The sequence below is a fragment of the Cupressus sempervirens genome, chromosome 3 (genome assembly GCF_028749045.1).
Source record: "Cupressus sempervirens isolate cs-2001-9-10 chromosome 3, ASM2874904v1, whole genome shotgun sequence".
Lineage (NCBI taxonomy): Eukaryota > Viridiplantae > Streptophyta > Pinopsida > Cupressales > Cupressaceae > Cupressus > Cupressus sempervirens.
This window is the reverse complement of record NC_143120.1, coordinates 449,818,727-449,844,556: the sequence shown is the minus strand read 5'-3', so window position 1 is coordinate 449,844,556 and position 25,830 is coordinate 449,818,727. Positions and strand designations below refer to the sequence as shown.

The 25,830-nt window shown below is 35.1% G+C and overlaps 1 protein-coding gene across 1 annotated transcript in view; it reads left to right on the top strand.

Annotated features, from left to right (window-relative positions):
• Nucleotides 1-4,050: 4,050 nt before the first annotated feature.
• The window catches only part of LOC149567009 (Vps51/Vps67 family (components of vesicular transport) protein), a 51,026-nt gene continuing 29,246 nt past the window's right edge, over nt 4,051-25,830 (top strand). The window contains exons 1-3 of the mRNA XM_089820213.1: nt 4,051-4,608; nt 4,775-6,658; nt 7,929-8,123. Of these exons, the coding sequence (XP_089676339.1) occupies nt 4,297-4,608; nt 4,775-6,658; nt 7,929-8,123 (2,391 nt within the window). The 5' untranslated portion in view covers nt 4,051-4,296. The remainder of the gene's footprint in view (nt 4,609-4,774; nt 6,659-7,928; nt 8,124-25,830) is intronic.

Here is a 25,830-nt window from a genome sequence, read left to right as displayed (position 1 = left end):
AGGTGACTAAAGGGCATTTTTTGTTCCACAAACCAAAAATTTGGCAAATTTTGGACTACCTTTAGGGGAGGAAAACATTGTCACAAAGCATATGTATAGACTAGATATTAATATCTCCCCAACCATTTTTGTTCAGGCTTTGCAACTAGGCTTTAATAATGAGGCATTATGGGTATGCATTCCATTTTCAAACTGGAATAAATGGGCAATGTCATTTGAATGATGGTTGTTGCAACACTAGGTTTGGGGTTTCAAGTGGAAAGTGGACATTAAATATTGGTGGATGATACAAGACATGATTATCATTTGTTCCTTGTTCAGAGTGCTATGATGCACAAGGAATTGAGAATTGAAGAAGCAAAGGATGGCTATGAGTTACTCAAATAATTCATTGGGGAGAAAGGACCAAAGAGAATGAAGATGATGTACATCAAACAATAGATGAAGAAGACAAGGTGCTCAAACTAGGGTAGTATTATGATCCCATAAGGTTCCTTGATGGAAATTAAGATCCACGAGGGAAAGAGGGCACTAGCATCTAAAGACTTTGGAGGTAGTATTGTATGAATTTGAGTCCTTTTTGTTCAATCAATTAGTATTTTTTTTTGTATTGGGGATGACTATGGACTGTTTGGTGGGTAAGTTAGGGTAGTATTTTATGTAACCTGGGCACTACCCAATTTTGAAGAATGGATAATCTTGTAACACAATGCTAAAGAGGAAGTAGGCAAGTATTAGAAATTTAAATATTTTCTCAAGATGCAGATAATTGTAACATAAGCAAGATACGAGGTCTATACTAGAATTTTTATTATCAATAGAATCAAACAAATATTATTGATCGAAAAATAAATAATTTTGTATGCCTACATTGATGCCCATTTAGTTCTATGACCATTTTGATGGATAAAATAATTTTGTAAAAACTTGTGCTCATTCTTAAAAAACCTTTCACATATTCCACCTCTATAAATCATTTTTAGTTTCTGGTGATTGATCAAGGAAGTACTGTACATACTCCATAATTCCTTAGTGGAGTTAATCTTTTTGGGGCTATTTTATCAACATTTTGGGCCGACATGTTGTAACTAACTTTAACCCTAAAGTAGAAAAAATATTTGTATAAAATGGCTTAGTGTTAGGGATTTCATAGTGTGTGATGCGATAATAGCTTTTGCGGTGGTATTGAGTTGTAAGGGATTACATATTGTAATAAGGTTACAGATTGTAATTAGGTTGAAATCATTAGATAATAATTTATTGGACTTGTTTTTGGTGGACATAGCCTAGGGATTTGGTGAACCACATTAAATCTTTGTGTCTTGTGTTCTCTTTTGTGCGATTTATTATTTTATGATATTGGTTATATTTGCATGTAATTATAATTTCTGTCTCTTTAAATCCTAACATCCACATGCTTGATCTTTTTTGACCTATTTCTACCAATCATCCCATATATAGAACATTTATTCTGTGTGTCATCACTACACTTGTCTATATATTCACACCTTATCTTGATTTTGATACTTCCATGTCCTAGGTTAATATTGCAAAATGTAGGATCAATCTTACTTTATTCAAACCAAATAATGTAGGATCAATCTTTACTTCATTCATACTTAACTCTCAATATTTAATTTTTTTTTAACTCCTCCATTTCACTCCCACCATGAATAATCACTATGCTTTGCTATTAATAAACACTCAATATGCATTCATTTTATCATTAATTATTCACTACAAATCTTAGGCATTGCAAGGAGCGTCATTCTAAGAAAACTTCCTTTTAGAGTAAGTAACTAAAAATTATTTATAAGTAGGAGATATTTTCCATAACAAGTCCAACTATGATATTGCTATTAGGATTGAACTATGTTAGTCAAACTCATTGACCCATGTTTCATGAGTAGTGATTCACGCATGAATCCATCTCTCATGAGAATAAATGGAACACTTAACACTCGTTGGATCTAGGTGATGCTCACTATCGTGAAGCACGAGGACTTCTCGAGAGATCACCCATCTCAGTACTACTCCCGCTTGAGCGCACTTAACTATAGAGTTTCCTCCACGGTTAAACCCACTCTTTTTGCAACCCCATTTGCAAAACCTTCACCATAAACCTTCACCACAAGGCACACCACCTAGTGAAGGTTTTGCAAATGGGGTTGCAAGTAGAGTGAGTTTAACCATGGAGGAAGTTTTGTAGTTAAGCGTGTTCAAGAGGGAGTAGTGCTGGGATTGGTGACCTCCCGATAGTCTTGATGCTTCACCTTTGTGAGCATCACCTAGATCCAATGAGTGCTAAGTGTTCCATTTATTCTCATGAGAGATGGATTCATGTGTGAATCACTAATCATGATAAATGGGTCAATGAATTGGACTAAAAAACTACACAGTTAAATCTTGATAGCAATATCATAAATTGACTTGCTGTGGAAAATATCTGCTACTTATCAATTGATGAGCTTAAGGGTCTTTCTAATGAATGGTTCATAATGCACACTACTTGGTGAAGATTTTGCAAATGGGGTTGCAAGAAGAGTGGGTGTAATCATCAAGGAAACTCTATAGTTAAGCACGCTCAAGCAGGAGTAGTATTGGGATGGGCAACCTCCCAAGAAGTCTCAGTGCTTCACCTCTATGAGCATTACTTAGATTACATGGGTCAACGAGTTGGACTAAAAAAACTGCACAATTAAATCCTGATAGCAATATCATAAAAATTATTTAGTTTTGCATATGACCATTAAGTCACTTGTATGACTAAAAAGCTTCAATTATTTTAAATATTGCTAATCTTGTCTTGATTTTAAGGTGACTTTGTGAATAGTTATACTCATTTAACTAGATCATATTTGTGGATTATGGAGTAGATCCATGCTAACATAATTGATCTAGAGCCATAAGATTGACCTATAACATGCTATAATTTGTCCATAATCTTAAACAATTTTTTTTGATGGAGGTTCAACAATTTTTGCCTAGTCTCTTGGGTTAAGAACCAATGAGCCATTCTGCCAAAATAGCAATATCATAACAAATATTTAGTTTTGCATATGACCACTAAGTCACTCGTATGACTAAAAAGCTTCAATTATTTTAAATATTGCTAATCTTGTCTTGATTTTAATGTGACTTTGTAAATAGATATACTCATTTAACTAGATCATATTTGTGGATTATGGAGTAGACTCATGCTAACATAATTGATCTAGAGCCATAAGATTGACCTATAACATGCTATAATTTGTCCATAATCTTAAGCATTTTTTTTTTTGGATGGAGGTTCACAATTTTTGCCTAGTCTCTTGGGTTAAGAACCAATGCGCCATTCGACCAAAATAACAATATCGTAAAAAATAAAACATTTAGTTTTGCATATGACCATTAAGTCACTTGTATGACTAAAAAGCTTCAAGTATTTCAAATATTGCTAATCTTGTCTTGATTTTAAGGTGACTTTGTAAATAGATATATTCATTTAACTAGATTATATTTGTGAATTATGGAGTAGATCCATGCTAACATAATTGATCTAGAGCCATAAGATTGACCAATAACATGCTATCATTTGTCCATAATTTTAAACAATTTTTTTTTTGATGGAGGTTCAACAATTTTTGCCTGGTCTCTTGAGTTAAGAACCCATGAGCCATTCCACCAAATTCACCTAGGGCACAATCGTGGCCTCATCCCTCAAATTTTAGATGTTGGAGGAGGCTTTGCATTCAATAAGGTTTGATCCCTAATAGACTCTTCGTAAGCCTTTCAACTTCACTAATAGACCAAGAACCTTGTGACAATCTTAAACAATTTTAAATAATCAAACATACATAATTTTTCTTATTGACAATTTAAATTTTTACATCATTCAAACAATTTTCACTAAATTTTCTAAAGCTAGATATCTTGATTTGATTGCATTTTATGTTTTACATAATATTTTTACATATTTTCATTATTCTAATTATCGTTAATTAATATAATTAATTTATGGGTTTCGAGGAGGACTCTGTAAAATACGCCTAGATTTGGAGAGTTTCTGGTGTGGAACAGATCCTGGTAATCTCTGTTAAAGTTTGGGCACCTGAAGCGGTTGGAAACTTTGGGCCGGACGTCTGATTGTGTGCGCGCTCTGTTAATTATTTTCAATTTCACAACGTAACTGTTAATTGTTTCGAAAGGGGGTTTTACAGAGATCCCAACCCATTGAGCATGAGAAGATGCATGGCAGATTAGAGCCGAGGCCGGGAGGAGGAGTTAACGGGAGAGCGTATTGATGATAAGCAAAGAATGAGCATGAGCAAGAGCACCGGCAGCAGCATGGAGGTTGCCACTGTGCGAAATGCGGAAGCTCTATTCGAAACTCGTCGGATTGTGGAAATCAGGGAAGTGGAAGCCCAAACGAGGAAAGAAATCGAGGAGAAGCAGGAGGATCTCCGTCAATTGGTGGGACACAGCTACCGGGATCTCATCGAATCCGCCGATTCCATCCTCCTCATGAAGAAATCCTGCCAAGCGGTTTCGCAAAACGTCCTCAACATCCAAAGCGGTTTCAGATCTCTCAATACAGCCATCTACGAGGCCGTTCCCCTTACACCCAAGGTTTGGAGAAAACATAATTCAGTTCAAAAGCATTGTATAGATGAATTTCGCTTAGTGTTTTGATTACTTGGTGTCGCGTTTTTTGCAATAGTAAGCAGTGATATGTCTGAAATTGAAGCACTATGATAAAATTCGCAAAATGTTGAATGTTGTGTCATTTCTGCAGCTGATGAGAGACAACAAGAAAATGGGAGAGTTGTATGCAATTGGGAGTAGGGTTAAGTATCTGGTGGATACCGCAGAGAATATTTGGGGTTGCTTGGATGAACACATGTTTCTAGAAGCTTCTGGAAGGTATCTTCGCGCTAAGGAAGTTTACAGTTTACTTGTGGAGAACAATAAGGAGCTTTTGGACAAATCGTTTCCCCTGTTGCGTCACCAGTGGCAGCTAGTGGAGAATTTCAGGGGGCAGATTTCTCAGAGAAGCAGGGATCGGTTGTTGGAACAAGGTCTTGGAATTGAATCCTATGCAGTTGCATTGGGTGCAGTTGCTGTCATTGACGAGCTCAACCCCAAGCAGGTTTTTGCTCTGTTTCTTGACACGAGGAAGTCATGGTTGAGGCAGAGATCAGGCTTGGCAGGGTCTGGATTGGGTGATAAGGTGGGGGCAGTCAGTTCCATTTTCTGTAATGTGGTAAGAGTCATACAGGTAACGCTATGTCAGGCTGGGGAACTCTTCTTGGAGGTTCTAAATGATTTGCCTGTTTTCTATAAGACCGTGTTGGCAGTACCTCCTGGATCACAATTGTTTGGTGGGATTCCAAACCCAGACAATGAGGTGCAGTTGTGGAAATCTCATAGAGAGAAGCTGCAAGCGACCATGATGATTTTGCCAAGTGATTTTATAACAGAGTCGTGCTTAGCATGGCTTAAGACATGCGCAGATGATATTCTCTCTGCAGATAGGCTTGGGGGAAAGTATTTGCTTGATCTTGTGAAAAGTGGCAAGGAACTTGCAGAGAATGAGACATTGATCAGAGAAACATTGGACAGTCTAGATGCATTTGAAGGGAGCTTGGAGTGGCTCAAAAGAGTTTTTGGTTCAAATATTGAGTTTCCATGGCAATGCGTGTGTGAGATTGTTTTGAAGCACTCAAAAAATCTATGGGATGACCTTTTTGAAAGCCTTTTCGTTAGTAGGATGAAACAAATAATAGCTGATGGATTCACAGACCTGCATGAGAGAGTTAAGATTGGGGAATGTCTCGAAACCATAGTTACATCTATGGCAAGTCACAAAGATGTTGAAACCCATTTGCATGATTTAGCTACTAGTGAGGGCTGGTTAGTCAAGAGAGGGGACTTAAAAAATGTCAATTTACTTGGGTTGAGTTTTACAGATGATGAAGACTGGTTTGGTCGCCTTAATTCTTATTTTGGAACTGAGGTTAGTCAAATAAAAGATACCATAGACGAGGGATCCAAGCATATTCTGGAAGACCTTCTAAGTTTTCTCCGTGCACATAAATCTTCTTCAAGGATAAATGTTTTAGCACCTTATTTACAAGAGCAATGCTTCGGTTTTATCTCAACTTTGATTGTTGAAATTGAAGAGCATCTTGCACATCTTTCAGAGGCTCTCTATCAAGAAATGAAAAATGAGGAGATGTCAGAAAAGATGAAAAAGGAGAAACTTGAACCGACAGTTTTAGTGGAAAGGGCTCTTTTCTTAGGAAGGCTTTTGGTTGCTCTCAGCTTTCATTCAAATTCCTTCCCACTAGTTCTTGGCTCTTCTCAGCTCTGGTTTGTTGAGAACAAAGCTTCAGTTTCAGGGAAAGGATCTTCAACTACCAGATATTCCAGTACTGATTCTGATTACCCTCTTTTAGACAATTATGGAAGACAAATACTAATGAGAGGGGTTAGTTTGAAGCCTGAATCACAGGATAAAAATAAGAGCACCAAACTGAATAAACTTAGAAGAACTATGCACAATCTTTGTATCAGAGCTCATAGCATGTGGATATTGTGGATAACCAAAGAGCTTTCAGGCATTCTTACAAGAGATCTGAGGGAGGATGATTCTTTATCAATGACAACTCCTTTAAAGGTCTGTATTCTCATTTGAAATCCATATTCTATTTGCTGTGGCATTTGGAGTTGATTTCATTTCCATGCTCTGTCTAATCATACTGATCTTCCTCTTGTGGTTCTCATGAGATCTCTTCTAGCCCTTATTTAAGTCATCTTGATTTCAATCTGGATATATTATTAACCTAACTTGCCAGTTCTGGTATCAATCCCGTTTTAGGTTTGTGGGTTTGGTTTGTTTTGGGTCCGTCCGTACAAAAAAATGTAACACACACACACACACATGCAGCCAGTATGCTTATTTTTTCTAAATATGGATCAATGTTCATATATAACAAAAATAAATTTGGGAAACTCTCAGACATCAAATTTTAATGGATGTTGCAGCAATTGTAACCTAAAATAATGTTGCTATAATGTGACAGCAGATGCAACTAGCAGATATATGACAACAATAAATATTGAAAGTTGAAACCATTAAATATCCAAATGACATGAGTTCATAACTGTTATTGTAGCAAGGTACAACAAAACCTTCAGGTATCAAAAACATCCAACTCTTATTTTAACTTAGAATGCCCCCAGAATGCAGAAAGATTTTTTGGCCAAATTGCAAAACCCTGCAAGAACCTGCAGGTGTACTGAATCAAACTTGGGCCCAGCCTGGCAATAGGTGAACCTAGAAACATAGTTAATAACTGAATGAAATTTGAGAATAAGGCATCTAGATTCTTTCTACATTTGATTTTTTTGGTCACAATCAGATCTGTTATTGCCCAATAAATGGAAAAGAGTAACATTTGCCCTTTCAACCCTTCCAGTCTATATTAAATCAAGGAGATGCATATTTATAACCATGTAGAAAATGTATTAAAGGGGAGCCAAGAATTTAGAGGTTTTCATAGGGTCTGAGATTCAGCTCTTGTTGTATTTATATAAAAATCTTGCTGTTTGTTTTTTACTTATAATATCTATTGGATATCTATTGGCGTCATGTGGGTCCTATTTTTGGGAATTTAGTAAGAGTTCTTCTCAAACAAAGCAGGGTGACATCTATTGCACAAGTGAACATCTACATGTAATTTGAAGCATCCTTATGTTTAATTTTTAATTTGCTTTCTTAAGGAAGCCTTAGAAAATGACTTTTTTGGATTGTACAGCAAACTGTCTACCGCTTCTTTCTTTTGCTGCTGCAAGTCATAATTTTAACGTTGTGTGTTTGCTTCCTCTCTTGTAGTTTATTGTTCCACAATTTCAAGGCTTGCCATTTGTTAATCTGTGATTTACAGGGTTGGGAAGAAACTGAATTGAAACAAGAAAATGAGGGTGGAGGGCAACTAGAGACGAAGATATCCCTACCAGCTATGCCTTCACTATATGTTACCAAATTTCTTTTTCAGGGATGCCAAGAGATTTATAGAATTGGTGGTCATGTTCTAGACAGAATAATACTCCAACTCTTTGCTTGGAGATTATTGGAGAAGGTATATATGTGCTCTAGTAGCTTTTCATTCTTGACTCTGTTAAAGCTGTATTCTGTAAAATGTGATTATTTGTTTGCATATATTTTAAACACAGTAATATATGCTGTTATGTCTCAAACTAGAAAAGTTTGTGATCGTATTGTTATTCAACAAATCCATTTATACAGGTTTGAGTTAAGTAAGATCTTGCATCTCTAGCATTTCTGGAAACCACTTTAAGGTTTAATTGCTTTAAATGGGTTTTATTTGAGAATATTGTTTTAAGAAAAATGATGCATGGTCAAAACCATCAGAACTTTTGATGATCTGCTAGTTATGATGATACTATGCACCCATTGATAACACAACTGTTTTTGGTAACATCAGTGTAACATCCAGTTTTCCCGGGTCTAAATTAACATCTAACATACTCAAAGAATACAATTATTACTTCGTTTCATATGAAAACTGTTATATCATTCATGTTCATTTGAATAAGATTTACTGTTAAAATCAGTTAGAAAAAATTTCTTAACTAAAAACTTGAAATACCATCAAATGAAATTACTATAGAAATTGAAAATCACATACCTCGGAAAGCTAAGATCGAAATCAAACTAGGGATGCTTCTGCAACCACCCAGGTTAGTCCACAAATACACTATAACAACTACACATGACAACTATCATCTAAAACTGCTATATCAAAATCAAATGATGATCACAATTAAATACCACTATATTTAAAATTAGGGCATTACATACCACTGTAATAATTAGGGCATCGTTTACCATCAGTTCATTTAGGGCTTTTGATATCATTGATTCAAATAGGGCTTCCACTACCACGGATTTAGTTAGGGCTTCTGATACCACTGATTCAAATAGGGCTTTTGCTACCACGGATTCAATTAGGGCCTCTGATACCACTGATTCAAATAGGGCTTCCGCTACCACGGATTCAATTAGGGCTTCAAATTTCTTTTCCTTCTGATTACTTAACTATATTAGTAACTCAAGATTTAAAAAAATATACTTATATTCGATATTCATATAATTGAAAAACTATCCATAAATCTATTTCTTGCATCTAGGTGTAAAATAACGGTAACAATGAAATAACTCAATTTAATCTTACCTCTTTCTAAATAAAAGTGATAATACCTATTTCTGATAAACAATTGAATGCATAGCTTATCTCTGTTTGACGCATGTTTAACATCTTGGGGAGAGGTGAAACGTTGTCAGGGGCTTTACCACCCAAGCTTGAACCACAACTTATCCCCACTCGATCTCTAACGAGAAAGACCCTCCCTACCTAGAATAGACAGGGGACATCTTGCCATCCACTGGGCAGTCTGGTATTTAACTCACCATATGACTTGACAGCAGGAGATCACAACAACAGGAATATGCATGATTTATTAATTAATTCATAGAAATGATAAACGTTGTTATGTCATATCTGATACTGATTCATATTATTACAAATTCCTCTCTTTCACCTTGTCAACCTTTTTCTTGGCTACATAGCCGAGTGAATCCCAAGTGTTAGGAATTCTCAAAACAACCGGTTCTGTCAATTATAGATGCATCCAACATTTCACAAACTGTGATTACATAGTTATGTTCTTTAAAGATTTCAAAATTGAATGTTTAATTAATTAAATTTAATCATAATTGATTTGTCTTCCATGTTCTTGCAGATTAACTCCACCTCTTCACCATTTCATGGCTTCATTGCTGGTGAATTCCTCGATGTTAATAGTTTTCTGAATTTGTTTGAAAAATCGTGATAGCATGTGCATTGAAGTTGATTCACTTAAACAATTAGGCTTTTAAACACTACTATTTGAATTCATAAATGATGCGTTCTCAAGGATACTCGAAGATTGATCTCTTATGCACATTAGGAAACCAACAACTAGTGTATATATATATATACATATATATATATATATATATATATATTGATCTCAACTATTATGCCTAGCCGGCTATGGACGGATATCCAATCAGAAAAGAGAAGAGTTGGAACATATTTGATTCATTCTCTGACCTATCATTATGTACTATCTAAAGATAGATAATATACTTAGTGAAAAACAAATCAAGAATTACAATACTTTACTTGGTGTTGGAAATCGTCTATAACATGACATTAACAAAAATTGATGCACTCATATGTAAAAGACATGGGACAATAAAATTAGCATTGTACTGTCATGAACTATCATTAAAGGTAAACGTACAAAGCAGAGCACTAACTTTTGGTATAACAATGAGAAAAGAGAGTAAAGAAGGATTAAATATGCATCAGATTGGACTTAGCAAGAACCACGTGAATTGTTTGTGCAGACTCTCTACACCTCACCATTTCAGGCTACCATGCCGGTGAATCCCAGGTGCTTACGAGTTTATATCCACTATATTGCTTAACACCTCTTCACCTATATTGGCATCATTGCCTGGTGAATTCCTTGGTGTTCGGATTTCATGATATCGTTTCCATTCTTGAGTGTAATAAATTCTGAGCTGAGATAATTGTTCATGCATGGCTAATATACTATCTTGATTAAGTAATATCAATGATATTGATGGCAAAATTCATATTCAATAATCTATTCAACATTCCCTTGAATTCGGTCAGCATTAATTAAATAGCAGTATATGGGACTTAATGTTCAAAGGCATACTTGATTGATGCATCAACATGAAAGATTTACATACGTGAGTTGATGGCTTCAAAGCTTGGTCTTTATATTCTACTTGAACCACAACAGACTTGGCACAATGAAAGAATACAAGAAATAAAGAAACAAGACTCGGTAGAATCTTATGTGACTCCTCTAATTTGATTGGATTCTTTGTGTTGAAAGAAAAGGGCTCCGTCCTTGCTTGGTATCCTGCAAATATGAATGTGAAAGTGTTATGGAAAAAAAGACAGAATGGAATGCTTTTAGTCAGATTTAAAGTTCAATCTCTCCACCCTATGTAAATGTAGAGAGCCCGATAGCTGAGATGAAGAAAGGTAAAAGATGTGTTGGGATACAATCATGAGACTTTATAAAAGAATTTGTAATAAAAGAAGCAGCTTGGCTCTTCGGCTACCATCAGTTACAAGAAGCCATTCGAATACTACTCAAATCAAATTTTTAAAAAAAGGAAAATAAGAGAGAGAATAAGAAGAAAAGATAAATAAAAGGTTGGAAAATAAAGTTGAAAGATTATACAATTCAAATCATCAAATATTAAATCCATTTTCATGCCAACTATTAATCGGTTAAAAGTAAGAAATTATAGTTCAAATATTATAATTCCAAACATTATTATATTTTGAACATTATTATAATCACTTATTTAAATTATTAAATTATAATGTTATTAAATCATTTTTATATTTAAATGCATGAATATAAATTATTATCAAAATAATATGATGAAAGATAAATTAAAATCCTTTGAGATATGTTTTATATTTTAACTCAATTATTTTAATTAAATTAATTATGTGGGTCCCGCAGATGTATTCTATTCCAAGTTGCTAGGTCCTCTATCCATTTGCCCAGTGATGGTGATGCTCTTGCCTAATTCTTTTCTGACAATGTTTCCACCCCACTGACATGCTCCCTACAAGGAAATTCTCTATCGTTAAATTATATTATCATAAATAATTATTTAAATAATCACAACGGTTAACCATCTTCTTAATTTCATGAATTTGTGATTAATGATCAACTAACATGTCATCTTCACTTGAAATCATAATGACTAACTATCTTACCATTTCGCTAGATTATAACAAATTAAATTGCCAACTGACTTCCCATGAACCTCAACTTCTATATTTCAAATTAGGTAAAAAATTGGGATGTAACAATTAGAGCGACAGTTGCACAACAAAAAGCTTGGAGACCTTTCTTGCTTCAGGCATCTAAGGAAATCCATTCATCTTCATGTTAAACTTTTCTAAAATTTATTATATTATTTCGTGGTTAAATCAAGGTTGCGTGGGTACTCATACCCACACCCTTGGTACTTGTACCCAAGTACTGGGTACTCGGTGGAGAGCATCATAGCTAAGGACCTTGATTAAGATTTCTGTTTTTTTTCTTCGGTTTTTTGTTTGCGTATCAGCTTGTTGTTTATCATGCTTAATTCAGTACCTAATCAGTTTGAAACTCTGATACAATATTCATTAAAAATAATTTTTCACTGTTCAAGTCAGTAGTTTATTATTTGCAATGTCATTGTCATATGATTTATGATCTTGTTGTTCATGTAAAGTGTGCCTTATCTGTTATGCATCTAAACATTTATCATATATTATATTTACAAACATATAGCAAATCTGAAACTGAAAACAATACATTACATTTGCAAACTTTATCACTGTTCGTTTTGAATAACCATTGTCATGACTCATAATTACAGATTTTCTATAAATATAGAAGTATAATAAAAAATAAAGTTTGACATACCCAAGTACCGCTGTTCCCTATTAATGAAAAATAGGGGTACCTGTACCCTAAGTATCCCAAGTAGCCCCGTCCCTGTGCAACCTTGGGTAAAATTATAAGGCATGTTTAAGTCCCAGGGATAACTAAACTTCTGTATTATTTTGGGATTTAAGTCTTCTATTTGTATGTGTGTCTGACTCAAAATCTGAATAATACTCATTTATTGTTGCTCTTTTTTTGCTTGTAACGAAATCTCCTTTACACTTTATTGGTGAAATGGCCACCACCTTTCATTAGAATTGAATCACCACATTACATTGTTGGCTTTGAGAATTATATATTATTCCCCAGATTGCTTTCCCTTGGATATACCCTTCAATTTAACCAATTATCAAGGATCTTGCTGATCCACACAGCACTCCATCATGTAATCAACCAATTCGAGGTGAAACAATAACTATTTGAACCTATGATAGGTTCCTCAATCCCTTTTTACCATCTTTAACAACAATTCAGTTGTATTACTAATTTAGTATATCAAGTATACTATTCTAGGTCATTCTCCATCCATCAATGCATCATCTTATAATAGGAGCAAACCAACAGGCCAACTGTATCAATGAACACCTTTACACAATATAACCCAAATCAGTAATTCTGATCAATCAGCAAGAAAACTTTACCTCACATGTTTCACTGCCCAATTATAGTCCTTTCAACAGTCCTACAATTGTACCCTACTTTAGTATCATTCAACCATTTAATGTCTATCCTATTTGTAGGCTTTGATTAACCATGACATAACCAGTCTCTGCTTTATCCCTTAACCTGCAACCATTCAACATAATAGTTTTAACAAGATATCCTTAATCTTATAGTGTGACTATACAATCGGTTCTCATATACATATTCCAGTCTTCAATCATTTGTAAAGAGGAAAATGGCCTCAAGCAATTACATGACTCCGAGACATCATACCAGTCTCAGGCACTGCAACAATAAGGTTCATCTTCCATAATCATATTTGCACATATTCAAGTTGCTAATCCATCAATAGATTCAACTGAATACTGATTGTAAACTTAGGTGCTGATTTTCCTCCTTCTGTCCTTCATCAACATAAACAACTTAATGTTTTTGAATTTGATTGATGGTAAAAACGGATTTTGAAGGGACCCAAAACCCTTTACAATCTCAAAACAGATAGATTTTCAACATAATCACCAGATACAACTGTTACCCCCAAAGTAGGTAATACCAAATAGGAAAAAACAGAAAACCAAATGACCCACTAAGCACTGCACAGACACGAGCAAAACGGAATAGAAAACCCAATTAGGAGAGACTCAGTCTCCTTTTCCAGATCCTCAAGCCTCTGCAGAGACTCAATAACATCAGATTTCACCTTGGGCTTATCCTTATTATCAGGTTCAGCTTGCATCTTCTCTTTAGATCATGTTCTGTTACCAGGAGCAGTATTCCCTGCACTTGAAGTAGCAGCTTCCTTATCCACATTGATAATTAAACTTAATGCTGATCATGAATCAATTCCATGAATGAGGGTTACATTCTTGTTTTGATTGTTTGATGATAGTTTGTAAAAATATCTCAAAAACTTCTGTGACCAGGGTTAACATCTTTATCCAACTAGTTGTTTTGCAACCTTAGAAGGTTATGAATTTTTTTTTGATGTTATTTAACCATTTGACAATTTTTAAGGACCTTCAGAGATCATTTAATCGATCAGACATTGCAAACACAGTCAGGAATAACAATTCCCCTATACTCTGCCCGCTAGGGTATCCCAGTATTCTCACATGTCTTATACTTTTGAAGTCAAATCAAACACATTTGAAAGTCCATTGAGTCAACTACCAAATCCCAGGGTTTTGCATTTTCCATCAGTTAAATTGCAACTTATAACCGAACCCTTACCAACAGGTCCATATGTGAGGGTTTCAGTGTAATTTACAGAAAATTGATTAGAAGTTGCATTCTGTTCCATGGCCGCTGCACCAACTTATTTCAAACAAAGGTAGATTCTCCATTTTATCAACTACAAACAATCAAAAGGCATATGCAATCCAGTGTTAACAGAAAAGTGTTAAGATTATAGCTACAGTTGGATTGATTTAATTGTAAGGTACAATGTTGATATGATATATCATATATATAACATTATAAGTATATTATATTATATATATATATATATATATTATATTATATTATACATATATATTATATATAATACATATACTATATTATGAATTATATTGTTAATATATATTAACTAATAACGATTAATCATAGAGACATGTCTCCTACTCTTATATTTATAAGAGATTGGGATTTGCGTTTGGAACACACCAATAACCATGGCAGTGTAATTACATTTGCAGAAACTGATTCATGTTATTCAACATGGTATCAGAGCAGGCTGCAGATGTAAGAAAAAGAAAGAAAGAAAGATAGACTGAATTACAGGAAATGCAATCAAGTTCAAAGAACAACCCAGTTTGTAGAGGTATACCCGTGTCTATTTTTTGTTTGACATTGTGAATATAAATGGCAAACTCCAGTGTCAGTTCCAGCATCCGCAATGCCCTGCGTGAGCAGGCATTTTTAGGCAGGGTGCATCCTGGATCTATTTAGAACTACCTTGTGAAAACACATCAGAGAAGGTCATCCTCCTACATCTGCGGGACAGCATAAATAAACTAGATTTTTTTTTTCCAAAACTGAGAAATTGTCGGTGCTTGTAATATAAAAACAAATTCTTATTAGGGGCCTGACATGAATCTTGAAAGTCTTGTGTAACCTTGAAATTTCAAATTTAGTTGGAGCGAAGACTACAATCACGTATTTGTAAACTGGGCATGAATAATCTTATGGTACCCAACACCTTGTTATGTAATGGTATGAGGAAATAAAGGTGTTTATTACTTTACAGATATAAAATTTATGGTGTCGGTTTAATTATTGATATTTGGAACTTGTCAAAACGACAAAAGAAAAATCGTCCATACTGTGAGAATTTGTGGATTATACATAACACTTCTACCACTGAAGTGATATTACTATGACTGGACTATTTTCTTACTCGAATAAATAGTTTGACTTCCACACCGGTTCATCAGATACGAAGGAATATAGGGAACGGAAACCATTATAGGCAGGAATCATAGCAAAGACTGAAAAAATAGTAATTGCATAGTACAGGGACATTGAATGGAGACCAACAGGTTTCATTGAGTTAGGTTTTGAACATTCTCTTACTATAATTCCACAGTGAGTATTGTATTCCTCAAGTTGAGCAGTAGCCGTTCAAGACTGGAACACACAAATACAGTGACATACATCAGAAATGGTGCCAAGAAAATCTCTACTCCAAGACAATTAAGGAAGCAATACATCTTATTACTGTCCACTGATAGGACCCTTGGCATGTCAATCATTATTGATAGACACTCGGAATAGAATAGAGGAGGAAATCTTCAGCGTTGGCAACAATAAAATTTCAGGAATTGCATCTCAATAAATTTGGGGCCCATAGAATGTCCAATTCCAATGTCATGCTAAGAAATACTATTGGAAGCATGCAATGGATGCATTTACACAGAGTCAATGTTATAGAGATTCATGAGAGAACAATATAAGGATCCGTGTTGATACATAGTAGCTTCGGTCAGATATAAGGATGATTGCTTGTATTGATATACCTTGGAGACAGAGAAATCATTCTTGTATTAAATCAAAACTCTATATATCACAGTAAGTATACCGAAATCTGAATTTGCAGATTATATTATTCTCTTGGTACAGATCGAGTAATTATCTGATATACATGTGTAGAATTGACCAAGCAATGATCGAGCATACTAATATTGGATCATAATTTGGATCAAGCAACTGATCGATTCACTTTCTATGCAGATCTATGAATTGCAATAATAAAATTGGTTAAGTAATAACTAATCTGGGTTATGACTAAGTTTGTTTGTTTAAATGAAGAGCCATGCCATGAACAAACATGGCTCCACATTGCGGAGACATGTCCTTTCATGACATGTCTCTTAGAGACAATATGTATACCAATATCAAATGGCCAAGAGAGAGATATAGAAATCAATTAATATTCTCTCCTTGGAAGTTGGACAATTCGAGTTTCAGATATCAAGTGTAATCAAGTACAATAGTGAGAAATTTATCTAAACTCAACATGGTATCAGAGCATTAAGTTTAGAAATCTAAGTCATCAAACATTGGCTAGGTTCGGATATAAGGATTGAAATACTAGTGTGAAACTCATGAATCGGCAAAGATTCCTCCACTCTTCAATACCAATAAACATCAAAGAGATTACACTTAGCGAATGGAGAGCAGAATAAGACTCAATAGAAGATGAATGTCCCAGAGATTATCGAAATGTTGGATCTACAGATCAATTGATCTCAGGATGAGTTGCATGACCCAAATGTTTGCTTGCTAGAGGCTTGATCAATGTTTGTTGTTTTTTGAAACTCGCATTAGATGAAGCCTGGGATGTATGCGCTTGGATTCACAATATAGTTTATTGAAGAAGTCTCATTTAAATGTGTGCATCCGGCCCCCACCATGAGCTCGTGAGAGTGAAGAAACACTACTGAAAGTGTTTTGGATGTGAAGCAGTGCAGATTATTCCCTGGATTGATATTATTATGCATCAGTGAAATCATTGAAATATTTGTGGATGAAATATTTGTTCTGGGTCCATCAGTTCAATTGAATCTGAGATGCGAGGATGTTCCATTGAAATTGAGTTAATTTTTATTAATTCACAACTTCATAAAGGGACTGCAAGGATTCAATTGTGATATTATTTCATGTAGTGAGCGAAAGTCCTGTGAGCACATTTCACCCCTAGTGCCACCACCTTCAAAGAACTATTGTTGAGTAAAGGAATCTGAGTTTTTCATTAACTTGGAGCCTAAATAAGGATTTTTAGCAATCTGTCTAAATGTTTAGAGGATCAAGTACATAGATATGGATACATTGTTGAGGCTCATCGAGGTGATGGAATTTCCTTGAGAAAGGTGATTCCTTTGGTGCTAAGTAATGAACATACAAATTTATTGTCTGCAGAGTCAATCTGGAATGCTTACCAGGATAGGGAAACATCTTTCATGTTGATAAAGAGATAAGCATTTCTTAATGTTGAATTTCATGATGATATTAATTCATGCGAGAAGATGTGAGACTATTAGAGAAAATTATCTTCTATGATTGGAAGAAGGATATCTTTCTATGACAAAAGGGAGCAGTTAGAGGATCTGATTAAATTGATCTTCGAAGTTAGATGGATACTTAAATGTTTACAATCATAGGACTAAGTTATTGGCTGGAACATGTTCAAAGAAAACGAAAATAACATTATATTAGAAACAACCTTGGACGAGGAGGTCAGGAGGTTGACGAATGTACTTGAAGCTTTAGAAGGAAGCCAAATTGGCTGAATGCCTGATGTAGTCAAATCTAGAGTCAAATCCACATCACATTCACCCGTGTTACAATGAAATTAGACAAATACATGTGTATGGGAAGTTGCCTTTATCAAAATAATAAATCATGTGCATTATGATGAGTCCCTTGGAATAAGATATTTTCCATTATTGGAGTATGTGAACAGGACATCTTCGTTATAAATGGAGCAACTTAAGGATCTACATTTGTTGGCATCCAATGATATTGATTCAGAGGGAGTAAATCATGAGTAAATCATGACAAAATGGTTTCTCTAAGTTTCAGTTGACGTACATTATCACTGAAAAATAACAACCAACATTCTCACTAAACCTCATGCTAGAGAGAAGTTTTGTGTACTAATGGGACAAGCTTGATATGTTGGAGAATGAAGCCTTTTCTGAAAAAGGAACTTCAACATCAGTGATCTATTGTTTGTATCCCTACATATTTCTTCAATGAGAAGAGAAGTTTGAAGTGAAAGTCATTGTTTTCACCCTATAGATTTAGTCATGTTGGATCCACCCTCTGGTATGGTTCATGGTGGATGTAATGTGCATGATGCCATGGCATTACTAAGTGAGAGAATCCATGATGACTTTGTCTAAACTCTTTTGTCATACGTGTGACTCTGTGACTTTTGCCCCCCCCCACCATTACATTACTAAAGGGTCACAATCTTTTTGATAATGTACACTTGTATTCAAGATTGTAAGGTGACAACTTTAAATGTCTACTATCACAGCAAATATCATCTTGACTTGATAGTCATGGCAATGTCTTGATAGTTAATATCCCATGAACTTATTGATAGATATCATGCTGACTTGATATAGTTTGCGTATCAATATGTTCTTTATGAGAAAATCATGGTGGATATTATGTGACATAATATCTATGGATATGACATGATGAGTTATGGTAGACATCATGCGACATGATGTGAGTCCACATACCATAACCATGATATATGAATATCATGCTGACTTGATGTTCAATATACTCTTGATACCATGAATGAGGTGATATCTAAATATGTCATACTTAGTATCTCCTGAGCATTTTGATGGATATCATGAGACGTGATACCTATTGCAGATCATTATGTTCTTTATGAGATAATCATGGTGAGATGCCATGATGTGTTATGGTAGACATCATGAGACTTGATGTGCACTTACCATAACTTAGATATACATATAAGAAGAATATCACATGACTTGATGTTCTTATTCTTAAGCATATTATATTTTTGATATCACAAGATAGGTGATATCTCTCTTTCAAATAAGGTGAACTTATTGAGTTATACTTAGTTATCTTCCCTAGCTAAGAGGGAGTATTGATACATAGTAGCTTCGATAGTACCACGAGTTAGGTGATGTTTAAATTGACTTATACTTAGTTATCTTCTCTAGCTAAGAGGGAGTGTTGATACATGGTAGCTTCGGTCAGATATAAGGATGATTGCTTGTATTGATATACTTTGGAGACAAATAAATCATTCTTGTATTAAATCAAAACTCTATATATCACAGTAAGTAAACTGAAATCTGAATTCGCAGATTATATTATTCTCCTTGTACAGATCGAGTAATGATCAGATAGACATGCGTAGAATTGACCAAGCAATGATTGAACATACAAATATTGGATCATAATTTGGATCGAGCAACTGATCGATTCACTTTCTATGTAGATCTATGAATTGCAATAATAAAATTGGTTAAGTACTAACTAATCTGGGTTATCACTAAGATTGTTTGTTTAAATGAAGAGCCATGCAATGAACAGACATGATTCCACATTGTGAAGAGGACATGTCTCTTGGAGACAGTACTTATACCAATATCAAATGGTCAAGAGAGAGATATAGAAATCAATTAATATTCTCTCCTTGGAAGTTTGACAATTTGAGTTGCAGATAATCAAGTACAACAGTGACAAATTTATCTAAACTTAACAATCCACACTCACGGTGAAGACATACATAGGGACCAGAGGTAGTTGGAAAGGCAGATTTAATACAATTGAAATGATTATCATGAGAGTTTAAAGATGCTGTAAGTGGCAATCAATTTCCACTAAATAAACAGTCATGATAAGTGATGTGATTTATCAATGGACTCGGTATCTATTATGTGCAGTATACTCCAGGTTCGATATGGAAACATATTTGCATATGGTATACATTTAGAACAGCGACTTCTACAAACAGTGATCAGATATAGCAATGAGCAGCACACACAGAAATAATCAGGAATGTGTGATCTAGACCTGTGTGGAAGGGGCAAAAGTCCGAGAAAATTCTACCAATAACACACAAAATAAAATTGCTTTCCGATAAGGCTTGTTCATGAAATGGTCAGGTGGGCCAAGTTGAAGCATTCAAGGCTGACTTATTCCAGATTCACAGGTGTTGCTTTAATTCTAGAGGAAATTATTTAATTTACTTGATTTTGGGAAGAATTGAATACCTTAATTGCTGAGTAGTGATGATTAGTGGAATAGATGGAGAGATTAATCTTTGTGGGGCCAAATCATCATATGGAGTGTTAGTGTTTGACCACTGAAGGTTAACATAACTTTGGGAGGAACATATAATATCTGGCAGTGATTTATCCAGGTTTAGGTTTGGGCAAATGTTTGGCTAATAATATTGCCAGAGACTATAATATGAGAAAGTTGTATTTGGCATGAATGAACATTGTCATGGTTCAGATTTGTAAGTTCATAATTAATCTCTCCAATGTCATTATCATGTGTAAAACAAACAAACAAAATCTGGAGTTGCACAGGGTTTTGATTTTATCTGAGAATTACCTACGAATTCCCACATGTATATTGTGAGATTACCCCATGAATCAAAGAGCATCCAAAACTCTTGGAAATTATATTTATCAAATTTTTTTTTTTTTTTCAGTCGCCTTAAGGAGAGCACAAATAATTAGACATTTCAATAGAGTAAAATGGCATGAAGAAAATTGGGAGCAGCTGAATAGCATTCTGTGCTTACAGCTTGAGAAGATCATAGTGGAAGTTTTTATCATGACTTCAGATCCCACTCTATAACTAGATGAGCCACAACCCTTCTGATTATGTGCATCAGGAGAGGAATTCAAACCAAAACATTATAGTGCCTATCTTACTATTTGTTGGGTATTTCTGTGCACTCACTAGAAAATATTTCTCCTGTTCAAGCATGGATTTGTTGCACATAGAGATAGGTCAAAAGAATTATATCATATGTGATGACCGACAACTATTGATTTCATGATATGTATGATGATCTAAAGGTGCCATGTGCTTGTAAAGTATGTTTTCTATAATGAAAATATGTTACACTAATAACATTTGGTGCAAATGGATGTTCAGTTCTAAGTGTGATCACAATACATTCAAATTTTAAAATTTATTCTCAAATTAATATGAGAACTTGAGCTTCAGGGGGAGCTGCAATAGGATTTTATTTATTTGATTTCCAAGGAAGTGGACCATATGAAGAAGATTTAGATAGTGATTGAAAACTATATAAAATGGAGTATGTAGGAATTTTACATTGTGGGGGGAGAATAATAACCAATGTTTCATTTCCTCTTGAACCATTATTAGAAAGGAGATGTTCCATGATCCTCATGGACAGATAAGTATTTATTATCTTTGAGTATTATATTTATTTGCTTATTGTAGTCTCTCTCTTATTTGTAATTCTACACATACTATAAAAGTTATTTGCCTTGATATTTTCTTTTGTATCTAAAGTTAATCTTGCAAGAAAAGAAGAATGACACATTAGGCAGCGTATGACAGTAGCTTAAAAGAAGTTGTGATCAAGCTAGATAAAGTGAGGCTTTTGAAGCAAACATCTTTGATGATTGAGATTATGAGTATCCTTCTACATTAAGAGGGAGTACGCCACTTCTTCGAAAGCAACGCAGGAGCTTAGAAGATTGATATTCAGAGGGAGTCTAGATATACATGTGTGTGACTGCATGATTTTGATGGGCCTACTCTTGTGTGCATCATGAGGAAGTATTGACTTATCACTAGAAAGTCAAAAGATTGATATCAGATTCAGAGTGAGTTTGACAAGAATCTTTGGGGAAAGAGAGTCTCTAAGGGAGTAACTAGAGGACCTGACTTCCTAGGATCATTGTTCAGAGGGAGAATTTTTGAAGTGCAATCTTTTGGAAATGATATCTTCTCTATGTGGAGAAGTTATTCTTTGTAATATATTCTTTTCTGTGAGAGAGAATTGAGGTGAAAGCCTTTGTACCACCCTCTGACTTGGTTCATGGTGGTTACTATTTTGCATATGATATTTAATAAAAGGTGATGATCTTTCATGTGTGTAAGGTCACCATTGTAAGGTGATGACCTTATCAATAGTTTGACCTATCTTCTAGATACACTACATTAACTTGTAGCACCTAAATGTGCTGGATGTCTAGGAGCAAGTGTTATCATGGTTCTTTGGGGATTCAGCCAGACACCATGATAACCAACTCATCATGGTTCTTTGGGTCAGATTTTGTTGGACACCATGATAACCAACTTATCATGGTTCTTTGGGCCAGATTTTGCTAGACACCTTGATAACCAACTCATCATGGTTCTTCGGGCCAAATTTTGCTGGACACAATGAAAATCAATTTGTTATGGTTCTTTGGGCTAGATCTTGCCAAACAGCATAACTTAAATCTATCATAGACCACACTTAAGGTAGTGTTTAAATCTTCTATTATAATTGCTTCAATTCTCTCTTTTGCTAAAGAGGTAGTGTTGAGAAATTTAGCCTCATAGTGAATTGAAGCTATTCCATATGTAATATATGTTTTAGATTAAGGTAAAAACAGGTTTTGAAAGGGACCTGAAACCCTTAATAGAAAAGAAAAAGATAAACCATGAAGCACTACCATGTTTTACAAGGACTTGAAACTTGCTGTTTAACAGTAACAAAATCAGGTTTTATAGGGATTTGAAACCACATAAAAGGACCATAAAACGAACCTAGGTTTTACAAGGACCTGGAACCTAGTTTTTACAATAGAGAAAAACCAGATAAAATAACCAAGATCAACGACCAATAACCTGGACCACTACAAAAAATAGAGACCAGATACTAGTGACACTACTAGTTGCTATTGCAGCTCTTTAATCATTTTGACCACCTCTTTGCCTACCTCCGCAGTGCCTTGGATGGTATCAGCAGCCGATCCTCTAGTAACCTCAGCTGCCCTTTTCCTGGAGCTTTGTCTGGTTCTTTTACTTGGTCCACTTGGAGATATGATTTCTTCATTGGTTCGCTTCCCTAAACTTGCAGCAGCAGCACAAATGCTGGAAGTAACCTGCTCCATCTTATTGCTACTTTTTTTGATCAGCAAACGAAGTTTATGTTCATACTCCTTTAGTTTCTCCGGTATATTACCCACTTGAACTTCCATCTGACTAATCTTTGCACGGTCAATTTCTTGTTCTGTTTCACCTTTTCCATTTTTCTTTTCAAACTCATTAATTCATTATACATCCATGAGTCAGCTTGCAGAGAGGTATCAGCTTTAAGCTTTGCAGTATACAGGAAAGAAAGCATAGTATCCCTATGAGTAGACTTGTTCTTCTCCTTCCCCGTTTCTTCCTTGCCAGAAGACTCATCCTTCTCTGTCTGAACATCTTCCCTCACATTCACATTAGAAGGGTCCTCCTTTTCCTTCACCATTTCTTCTTTTCCATCCCTCACTCGCTTGGAATGCTCACTCTAATTTTTCTCTTCACCAACATTAGCCGACCCTATATTTTTCTCATTACTTTCTTCCTTCTCATCCTTACCAATCTCACCCTTGCTTTCCGGGTAGCCTTCCAAGTTGGAGCTGAAATCTCCCACATCCGTATTCTCCTCCAAATTTTTCTCATCATTATTTTCCAAGTTATTAGACTCAGTAATCTCTTCCACATTTTGTTGAGGGGTTTGCTGGGTTTCTTGCTTCAGACTCCTTTTTTTTCCCTTAACCCCTTCCTCACCCTTACTCTTCCTAGAGTAAGTTTCGCTAACAGAGTCCTTTTTTTTAGAAGGAGAAGACACAATGCCCTTGTTTTTACAGTAATCCTCAAATGTGTGTGTGTGTGTGTGTGGGTGAATGGATTTATGTTGATATTCTTAAAGATGCCATTCCAGGAATATCACATTAAGATGATATATCTCCATATGCTTGAGAGCATAATGTGTTCCTGTTGTGAGGTTTTCACACATCGCCCCAAAATCTTGGGGACCCCCTTTTTAATCGCCTTTAGGGCCAGTGGAGAAGGTTAGATGTATTTTTCACCCGGTTTCAACTTGATTTTCCAGAGCTATCAGTTCTATCCTTAGGCCGAATAAGTTCAAAATTGATTTCAACTTGGCAGGATAAGATTGTGAATTTTGTACTTCGACGATTTCTTTTGAAAATTTGGATTTAATTGTAAATTTGAATGATTTTCAAATAAGGAAATTTTTCGTTAGACTTAGGTTCTTGGAAAATCTTATTTTTTTTGGTGAAATAGAATTTAATTTTGTAAGATGAAGTTAAATTGCAAAGTCGATTTTTACTCTAGAGGCAATTTTATTTTTTGTCATAAAATTTTAATTATTTAGCAAAATCGATTTAGAGGAAAATTGCAAAAATTGGCTTTAATAGATTAAATTTGCCTTGAAAGCTTTTGGTATTTAATGAAATTGGTAAATTAATATTAAGAAATGGCTTTTGGTTAGCCAAAATTCAACTTCAAGGATGTATTAATTAGCAAACCCTCATAAAATAGAAATTTTTAGCATCCCCAAGGCACCATTCAATTTCGTTTTGCAATTTGTGGTTAATTAGCAAATTAAAAGTGCAGTTTTCATTTTAGAAAATTAAAATTTTGGCAAAGTATTTAAAGTGGGCCACTAACTTAGCTTTAATTTTGGTTTTTTTCGTCCTCTATAGGACCAAGTCGGCCAGCCTGGGAGGAAGGTGAAAGCTGCTATAAAGGGAGTCCCCTCCCATTTCATTTTCATCAATTCATTTGCTCCTCATGCTTGGGCGAATTTGAAGCAAGGGCAGATTTCCAGACTTGGGCGAAATTGGTGGAAGGCAGTTTTTTGGCGATTTTTGGGCAATTTCTCCATTGCCATTGTTGGGCGATTTGTCTAAGGGCCAGATTTTTTGCGTTTTTGGGGATTTTTGCTCCACTTTGTGGGCTGCGATTTGTGCCCTAGGTGGCAGATTTTACAGATTTTGCTCCTTCTTTGCTTGGGCGAATTTTGTGGAAGGGCAGATTTTTTTTTCATGCTTAGCCGAATTTTGTGGGGGCCGAAATTTGTGGAAGACAAAATTCTGATTTTCTAGAGGGGCTGCAATTTTTATATCAGATTTGGGCAATTTTGTTGGGAGAAGAGATACATATGAAAGTTTGATTTTTGCATAGAAGGCAAGTGTTGGATAAGCTTAGAGGCTTTGTTTTCTAATTTGCAAAGGGATTTGTAATTCTTTGATGTCATATCCCGGGTTCCGAAAAGTTGCTGTAAGATTATTAGTTAAGGTGAAAGTCATCATCTAGAGTTGCAAGGAGTGCTTAAGCTGACATCCATTCTTTCGCTCTTTTCTAAGAATTGCACTACTTGGTTCTTCTTGCCTTTTGGTCCACCACTCTACCATCCCGTAATAGGGCGACGAGCATGGAGGATGATAGTGCAAGTAAGAATCCCAAGCGGGCAAACGCTAAGAAAGACAAAGAGGATATGACGCCCAAAACTTC